The sequence below is a fragment of the Antrostomus carolinensis genome, unplaced genomic scaffold (genome assembly GCF_000700745.2).
Source record: "Antrostomus carolinensis isolate BGI_N321 unplaced genomic scaffold, ASM70074v2 scaffold5527, whole genome shotgun sequence".
NCBI lineage: Eukaryota > Metazoa > Chordata > Aves > Caprimulgiformes > Caprimulgidae > Antrostomus > Antrostomus carolinensis.
Genome location: NW_010329716.1, coordinates 104,405 through 114,165, shown reverse-complemented (window position 1 = coordinate 114,165; position 9,761 = coordinate 104,405). Strand labels below are relative to the sequence as shown.

At 44.3% G+C, this 9,761-nt stretch overlaps 1 protein-coding gene across 1 annotated transcript in view; it reads left to right on the top strand.

Annotated features, from left to right (window-relative positions):
• Positions 1–972: 972 nt before the first annotated feature.
• The window catches only part of LOC104528630 (fibrillin-2-like), a gene marked incomplete at its 3' end in the record, with an annotated part of 108,565 nt that continues 99,776 nt past the window's right edge, over positions 973–9,761 (top strand). The window contains 1 exon segment of the mRNA XM_010172688.2: positions 973–1,264. Within this exon segment, the coding sequence (XP_010170990.2) occupies positions 1,095–1,264 (170 nt within the window).

Below are 9,761 nucleotides of genomic sequence, written 5' to 3'. Positions count from 1 at the left end.
GGGCTCCTTCTCCCTTCAGTGCCCCATGGCACAGGCTGACCCCCATCTTCCCTCTGGGCTTTTCCCCTTGGCTCTGTTGTCACGGGGGGAGCCCTTGGGACCCCTCCTCCATGTCACCCACCCCAGGGGGAGGCAGGGCTGGTGACTTATTTTTCCCAGGAAGGGGCCGTGTTCATCAGGACAGACTTGCTGGGGACAGAAAACCTCTGGGGCATGAGGACTTGCTCTGGTGGGATTCAGGGACAAACCCTGGACCTGTCCCCTGCCTGTCCCAGCTCAGGGTCTGTCCTCCTGCATCCCTCCAGCATTCCCAGCCCTCCATCTTCTCCTCTGTCCCTTCACCCTCCATAGAAACCAAGTTTAGCTTAATGCACTGTGTCTTCATGCCCTAGCCCCAGCTAGTCTTCCAGCTCCAGCCCCTGATGACCCTTTTGCCTTCCTCAGCACTGCCGTACCTCTGATGGGTTTGCCAGCAGACCACTCTCCTCAGACAGCTAGAATTACCAGGTATCTGGGAGGTTGTTTTCCATGCCATGGCCTGTCTGGAGCATGATGCAGTAAAAACAGAGTTCTGAGACCTGGGAAGATGATCTGTAAATAAGATCTGCTTTTTCTTGAGGTTCTGGTCTTCTCTTGCTTCATAGCCCTGCATCTCTTGTTGCTCCTCTGAACCAGAGTGCTATGCTGAGGTCAGTCTGGTAACCTACCACCACGGGCAGGCTCAGGACAGACATGCTTTGGTTTCCAGCTCTTGGGAAAGAAAAGTTTGGCAATGTTGTGGTAGGGAATGACAGCATGAGTGTGTTGGCTGTGTGTACAAGGAGCCAAACTCAATGTAGCTGTATGACCCCACTGTATTAACTCTGGGGAGGGGCTGCCTGGAATGGTAAATAACTTAAAAAATGTGGAAGCCCTTAAGAACACTTCTGTCTCTTTCTCTTTCCTCTATCTTTGCTTCTAGAAAGGGAACAGCAGGACGGCACCTTGGCACTTAGGGGCTGCTGCCAAAAACCATCCTCCACCAAGGCAGCAGAGACCCTCCAGCTGGAAGAAGCTTTCAGGGCAGCCGGGGGAATTGAGGAATCCGTGCCATCATGGGGGTATTATGGCTGGCCAGGTTCATGCTGGGATGTACAGCAGTTATGTACGTGGAACGAGCCCAGGGTCAATATGAAGGGGACTTGCAGACAGACAGATTTGCAGGCTATGAGGAAAGACAGCCAGCAAACAGAGTGAGAAGAAGAGGCCAAGACACTTTACGAGGGTAAGTTTAATGTTCTTTTCTATTTTACAAAGCAGAACTTGGTTTTATTATCATAGCACATAGAGACATGCTTACAGAATTGCCTTTTCAAGTCATTTCCTTGAGCTCAGGAGGGAGTCTGCTCTGCAGACTTACAATAGGAGAAAGCTCATGTCACAGGGGATAACCTGGCTCACCTGCCAGGACTGTGAAGAACCATCTGCACCCTGCCTGTTTGTGGGAGGGATGCTGGGCGTTTACCTGGGGTGGTGGCTGTGGCTGGGCTTTCCACCGTCGCTCATGGGGATGCTGTGAACTCAGGTTTTGACTGTGGAATCACCTTTGACTCTCTGCTACCAGTCAGTGGGCTCTGAGAGGTTATTGCCCCTGATGGCTGCTTTTACATGATGATTGTTGCTAATAGGAAGGTGACGCACGAAGTCCCTTGTTGTGCAGCATAGTCGTGGTCTCATTTATAGACAAATCAGTGCGAGAGCTGGACCCGTCAGCATTTTCCACCTGAGGAGGGAGACAAGGCTCAGCTAGAAAATCCTGAAGCTTGTGCTGGAGCTCAGCTGTGTTTGCATGCTCTCAAGATGGTTCCTGGCCCCAGCGTTGATTCTGGGTTATTTTAAGTCCTCCTGGCTGTAGTTCTTGGAAAGTGTTCCTGTGTCAGTGGGCAGAATCGGAGCAGAACGTGATACACGCGCGAAGCCTGGGCTGTGCCAGAGTCCTCCGGCACTTGCTGGGGAATGCTGCTTGAATGGGATGGAGTGCTGTGATTTCAGCCCAGACAGTCAAATGTGCTGTGTTTGGGCTGGAGCTGGAACACGGAGCCTGGCCGTCGAGCTGCCAGGGACAGGGCTGTGGGGCTGGCGGCATCTGTTCTTGGAATTCAAATGTGCGTGGCCATTCCCTCCTGCTACAGTGGATTTAGAAAAGATGGACAGCAAGCGTCCTGAGGGTTTGGTCTTCTCAAAAACAGCTACCAAAAGCAGCCATTAGCTCACTGACGGGGTAGGGATACCCTGTGCCTCCCCCAGTATGACCCAGAGGTACTTTTGCCATGCTTCTCTCTTTGAGTTCATCATCCCTCAGATAAAACATCCCAAATCTTTCTGACTAACAGAGATAAAGGCCATTTCTTGAGAAGGATGGGATGCCAGTCTACCAGATCCAGAGACTCTTGTTTAGCCTGCCTGCCCAGGGCTGTATGTGACTGATGACTGTGCTCATAATGGTGATAGAAAGGACTGGAAGGAGTTGGTGTACACAAATAGTCCTGTCTCATGGAGCCCTGTGAAGAGAAGGGAAGGGCAGAGCAAAGAAAGGTTGAGTGTTTCCATTCCACACAGGACCCAAGAGAAGGTCACTGGTGTCAAGTGGTCTAATGGCACTTAGGTGACCAGATCTTGTTTTCAAAAATGATTTATAACTTAAATCCTTTTGACTTTTGGTGAATCTGAAGGGTCCAAATCCTAAGTGCATTTTAAAAATTACTTCTGAAAACCCTTCTCTACTTCAAAGCCTCAGACATGGACCAACATTTATGTAAAGTAATACCAAATTATCAGTTGTGTCAATTCTTAGAGGCCACACAGTCAGTTAGAAGCAGGATCAGAATCAGGCCTGAAGTGTTCAGCTCCCAGTCCCCTGCAGGGAGCTGAGGACCACACTGCTACCTCCTTCATTTTCTCTTCTGCTTTCCTCATGCCCTCTGAAGCCATTGCTGCAGGAAAATTAACAACCCCACTGGGATAAGTGCAAGGTCTGTTTAAGGAAATCTGTGCAACTATAATTTAAGACAACTGAAGACTCATTGTTTTGTGGCCCTTGGGAGAGCAGTTTTGTTTCAAGGGAGGGAATCATGGTGGACAACACAGGGGAAGCTGGCAAAGCTCAGCTGGCTGGAGCTTCTGCCCCAGGCACTTCTCATGCTCTATGTCAAGTGACCCTGACAGTCTCCCAGGTTTTGTGTCTAAATCTTTCCTTCAGGATTTCCAGCCCTTCAGCGAACTCTCTGTAAAATCTTGATTTTACAAGCAGATAAAAAACACTTGAGATGAGAAATCTGTTGAAGAGTGATATTTTAACTAATGTCCTACTGGGCTTAGAAAGCAGCTACAGATGTCACCAGCTGCAATGCTGTAGATGGGTCTGGCAGCCAGTGAAACCATCTCCTGCAGAGCCACAGAGCCAGTAATTTGTGTTGTAGAATCCCCAAACTGTGCTCATCCCTCATCCTTTAGGCTCTGCCTTGAAACAGTTCTGGAGAGGTGCAGTTGTAGATCAACATCTTCCCTGACCTGGGTTTTGCTGCCCTAAGGTATCAGGATTCTTTGCTGCTGTGAAATGTAAACTGAGTTTGATACACTTTTTTTGGCAGATCAGCTAATTCATAATTTTAAGGGTTGGTTTCCTCACAGACTAGCAAAAGGAGTGAATGAACAGTGAGCTTTCTCGGTGCAGCTGGAATGTAAGAGAAGGTGGGGTTGTCTTGTTAAATTTAGTGCTATTTTACGATGTGGGCATGCAGGTAGCTTATCTCAACTATCAGATTTGTGGAATTATCTATTCTATAGTGGCACATCTCAAAACACACATCTGAACCTCTAAACACAGTTATAGAATCCCAGACTGGTTTGGGTTGGAAGGGACCTTAAAGCCCATCCAGTCCCAACCCCCCTGCCATCAGCAGGGACACCTTCCACTAGACCAGGTTGCTCAAAGCCTCATCCAACCTGGCCTTCAACACTTGCAGGGAGGAGCAGCCACAGCTTCTCTGGCCAACCTGGGACACTGTCTCACCACCCTCACAGTGAAGAACTTCTTCCTTATCTGTGGGGTCTGTTTTAATGGCTTATGACACCATTTCAAATACTCGCTTTGGTGTTTGCTTTCAAAGACCTACAACTTTCTTTTTCAGATAGACTAATTTAAATCCAGCTTTCATCAGAAATATCTTTGGTTCTGAGACTTGTGTGAAAGGAATTTAAATAGAACTGGAATTAAAATACAGCAAAGCTTAGCTGCATCACATAGACCTGAAGTGGCAGCTTCCCTGGTGAGCTCCAGGCCACCAGCCCCAGCTGCCATCCTGAACACTCTGGTTTCTGTGAGAATGTTCAAAAGTTTGTGTGTCCTGAATGGACAAATGGATTTTGAGGATTTGCTGGTTAGGTCTAACCATGATGCAGTGCAGAGCCCTAACTTCTGCTTCCTCTTCTCCTTTGTGCAAACCTTCTGCTCAGGGCTTCTGGACTGTTGGTAGCCCTGTCTTCTTTGTTCCTTGAAACAACTGGTTTCCTAACACAAGTTAGTAAGTGTTTTCCTTTCATACACTGTGCTTGATACCTTCTATCTTACCAGATCTCAAAGCCTTTTACAACGTTACCATCCATTTGCAGATCATTTGTCCATGACAGAAATATATTTGGTCCCAAAGTGGAATATGACAGAGTAGAGGATTCGAAGAACAGCCGCCCATCTTGACAAGCTAGATCTGGCTTTTGCTCTACCATTTTTTCTTGTAAGTGCCTCCTTTTCTCTTGGGTGGACAGAGCCACGGATTGCCTCCATCTCTAAGTTGTGTCATATCACAATTTGGACAAGAAAATAGAATCACAATGGAACTGCACAGAGAAATGTGACCCAGATGTCTTGATAGGGGAATTTTTACCAACTCTGGAAGAATAAAATACCCAAACATATTTGGTGCTCCTTCCTTCATTTTCTTTTAAATATCTCCTACTCCTACTCTCTAGTAACTCCAGTGTGACCAACACAAGCTCTCCTTGCTGATGTCTGGAGTAAACTGGCTGGGCATGAGGACAGTTGTAGGTGTCTTGTTGGTGAAAGAGGCTTCAGCAATGCAGAAGGAAAGATTATATGTGTTTCTGCTGGAAACATATTTATTTGGAGCTCTGTCCCCATCCCAGTCTCCTTTAATAAAGGGAAAAGTATGAAATAAATGCAAAGCATGAAATAAATGCAAAATAAACAAGCCTGTTATTCACCAATGCTTTTACAAATAACAATTAATAAAGTAATCTGGAGCAATAAATCACAGCCAAAGCCATGATTTAATCTGTCCTTAAACTCATTAAAGTAGAGACAATTTAAAATGACCGTCTCCTGAAAGGAACAGCACTGACAAATCCATTTATGAGGCAGGATTTGAATGGGATTATTAGTTTAATGAACTATTGAACACTTTCCAAGAGCAAGAATGTGTTTAACAAAGGGGAAAGAAAAGATGATTAGTCTGCAGCCAGCTGAGCTGTTTGCTGGCAGGATGATTTCCTGTAAGTTCATGGCTGCCTGTTTTTTCAAGTAAAGAATAAAGGCTCAGCTATAGCCTGACTTTAAATACAACTAATTATGTCAAGCCCATTAATTATGAAATGGCCACTGCAATTGAGAAGATGGATGAAGAAGGGATGTTTGAGGAGGCATTTGTCATACCTCTTCTGTTGCTCTGACTTATGCCACAAGGCAAAGAGGTGTCTAAATTAATTGTGGGAAATGGGGAATATGAGGTGTTTCCAAACTGCTCTCCTGTAAATTTTTGACACCTTCTTAGTTTCCAGCTTGACACTGGGGGATGGAGTGGAAAGGCACATTGTGACTGCAAGAGGCTGCTGGGATGGAGGTGAATTCTCTCGAAGCTTGGAAGCTCAGATGCTGTGGAGAGGGAAAGCTGTGGGCTGTGATTCTGGGCCAAGTGGCACCAGTTTAAACTGGAGCTGATGCTGGGATAATGTTTAACCTCAAGGGGAGATTGACCATAGCAGAGATGAGCTTCCCCACTTTTGCAGTTCCCTTTGAGATGTGCCCAGAGAGCAGATGATTTCCATCAGCATTTTAATCCGACTCTATCCCTGATGTTGCAGCTCCACAAACATTTTAGTGCAGGAATTAAAAAAGATATTATTTTTTTTGAACCAGCAGCATTTGTAATTTTCTTCACTCTTGCTTTAGGTTTATCAGAAATATGTGCCTTTAAAAAGAGCTGATACCCAAACCACAACCAGCACTGGCTGGTGTTTAATGATTCAGGCCCTGACCCCTCTGCCAAGTTTGAGCGTAACATTTTAGTTGACTTCACTGAAAGGAAGAAGCCCGAAGTGGGAGTCAGCAAATCTTTGTTGCAGTGTTACCATCTCTGTAAATCTAAGGAGAGGTATTGATTTCCTCAAAGTCCCAGAGTAGAGTCCTTTAAATGCAGAAGCTCAGCTCTCATTCCTTATATATATTAAAAAATTGATTTCTTGACCTCAAAGTTGTAGAAAACTTGCTTAAAAATGAAATCCTGTTTGGAGTAAGAACCGAGGTGCTACTAAGAGGCAGTAGAAGCTAAAATGTCCCATTTCTTAGCTGAATCCTGTAGTTCAGGCAACAAGACTCTTGCACTGATTTTGTGGGTTGTTTGTGGATAAAGAGCCAGGAACTATGGTGATTTAAATACTTTAAAAAACAAATTTGTGGGGTATGCCACTAACTCCACCAACTGAAACTACAAGCACGTGTAGCCAAAGAGTAACGTCAGGACTCCAGTACTTAGTAAAAATTGTTGTCTGAAATGAACCGTGCTGCTTGTGGTTGCCCACATGGCATCGCAGTTGAACTAGATGATAGTTGTAGGTTCTTTTCAACCCAAATATTCTGTTCTAGTCTGTTCTAAATACTGGTTTCCTTACAAGCTGGTGAAATGCATGTTCACACGTGCACAGAGGACTCTTCATCTTCAAGGAGGTAGCTTTGGGACATCTCTGTTTAGCAATTATGAGGAAGAACGTGGCAGGGAAGGGCACGGTCAAACTCTAGCAAAGCTTTCTCACCTTTTCCCACCACATTCCTGCCCTGGGCAGGACATGATTCTCCATGCTCCAAAGCTTGCTAAAGCCAAGCTTAGAGTGAGCATATAGTCCTGGAGCACCTCTCCTATGAAGACAGGCTGAAAGAGTTGGGGCTGTTCAGCCTGGAGAAGAGAAGGCTCTGGGGAGACCTTCTAGTGGCCTCCCAGTACCTGAAGGGGCTACAAGAAAGCTGGGGAAGGACTTTTCATAAGGGCAGTTAATGACAAAACAAGGGGAAATGGGTTTAAGCTGAAAGAGGGGAGGTTTAGATGAGATATTAGGAAGAAGTTCTTCACTGTGAGGGTGGTCAGACACTGGCCCAGGTTGCCCAAGGAAGTTGTGGATGCCCCCTCCCCGGAAGTGTTGAAGGCCAGGGTGGATGAGGCTTTGAGCAACCTGGTCTAGTGGAAGGGGTCCCTGCTGCTGGCAGGGGGGTTGGGACTGGATGAGCTTTAAGGTCCCTTCCAATCCAAACCAATCTATGATTTTATATATCACTTGGTTAAACATGCAACTGGAGCATCTGTCACTGTGATCCAGTCACCTCTTGAGCACATCTCAGCTGCTTCCAGGTCCACATACTACATGTGTAAACCTGGATATTTATTCATAAAGCCAGAGTTGAAATACTACAAACAGGAGAAGGAATGAAATTAAGGCAGTAGCTGGAAACTTCTGACTTAAGAGTCTTGTTCCTAAATTTTCCTCATGTCTTGATTTATATTGTGAAATGGTTGATCTTGGACTTCTGGCCCAGGCTGGTTTCTCTTGTTATTGGCAGGAAACACGAAGGCGAGTATTGGCAAGGCAAAAGATTATCTGGCGTAGAAGTTAATAGGTTATATGGGGTTTGTTTGGAATTTTTAAGAACTGGATTTGAAGTTTTGATTCATTTCAGAATTTAAGAGGGGAGAAAAAAAAAATGGAAGAGTTGGTAATGTTGCTTTCCAAATGAAAGTGTGAAGTAGTTCCTGGAAATCAGTTGCATTTTTAGTCTTTTTCAAAGGAAAGTTTTCTCTCTGGTTCTTTGATAGATAGGATTTAAACTTAAATGTGCAGGAGTAAGGGAAAAATCTTCCCTAATGTCACTCATACAAAATGTGTGAAGATCTGAATAAAGGAGGGAAAAATATTATTGACAAAGATAAATGTGTATAAGAAAAGATTTTATAGAAGATCTCATTTACTTAAATAAATAAATAAATTTAAACATTATTTGGCTTGAATTTGGCATTAACCTAAGTAGATGGAACTTCTACAACTTTCCTCACATTTTGCTTCATTCCTTTCATTAAACTAAATTATAATCATGCATCTTTAAAAAATTGTTTCCATCTCACCCTCCCATAACTTTCAGCTGAAAATTCAGGTGTCTGCCCTGGAGTCAGCATTTGATGGTTCAGATCACCTAAAAATGGGCAGTACTTTGTTATAAGCATAGATATATCTTTTGGTGTGATCTGGTCACCTTGGTGGCAGCCAGGTCACCTTCTCACCTTGGCTTTCTCTATTCTCTGTGTGTGTCTGGAGTTCACCTGTGCAAGGGCTTGTAGGAGAGACCTCTGCCTGAGTGCAGGGAGGATTTTTGGGCCGGGGCTGAAGCTGTATTGAGGATCCAGAGGTGTCTGATAGGACTTCCCTTCATTGTAGTCTCTTGCTCCATCACCTTACTGACAGTTACATCTCCCCAGGAAAAGGAAATGGGGCTGAGATGCAGAAATCTGTAATCTTTCAAGCCTGAATCTCTCTATTTGAGATGGCCTGGCCCCAAGGCACCCAAAGCTGCCTTCTGCTCTGAATTATGATAGGAATTGAACCCTGGGCATTGAGACAGGACAAGTACCATTGAACATTAAAAAGGCCCATTTAATGCTGTTTCAATTTCAATCCAAAGACAATTTAATGTGTATTAGAAGTAGAAATGTATTCTAGAAAAAAAAAAAGTTAATTTCTGCCCATTTTCTCATAATATAAAGATGAAAACAGTAAATGCCTGAGTAACTTTGTTTGGAACTATGTAATTGCTCAGTTAAAGGGTGTATGTTTTGATATCATGCATTTTCCTGGTTGATTAAACAAAGTGCTAAATTAGGTGTCAAAGCTATCTTTAGTTTCAGATCATCCATTTTTTAGGAAAAAATAACTATTAAATAAAACAGAGATGAAAATATTAAATAAAACAGAGATGAAAATAACTATTCAATAAAACAGAGATGAAAATAACTATTAAATAAAACAGAGATGAAAATAACTACTTAAATTAAGGCTTCCTTTCTGTTAACAAAAATAACCAAGAAACCTGATTGAACACTTAAATCAATCTTTCTTATCCGAGTCCCTCCTTGATTCTGGGAGGAGGAGCAGTCAGTGATGTGCTGTTCCACCTCTTCCCAGACCTCCACATTTCCTCAAGGAGAGCCACAGTGGAATATCAACACCTGAATTCAGGTTCTTGAAAGGCTCAGCCTTCTTTGGGCATCTTCCATCAAGGTCTTCTGAGTCCCAGCTACTTGGTCTGGGCTCAAGCAGAGATCAGGTCAGCATTGCTGGGCAGCTGGGATCAGAGATGGTCAGTAATGCTGCCAGGGTTTGCTCGGGTTGGAGCTGTGCACCAGTTCACATCACCTTTATCCCTAGGGATTGAGGTAGGGATGTTCCTG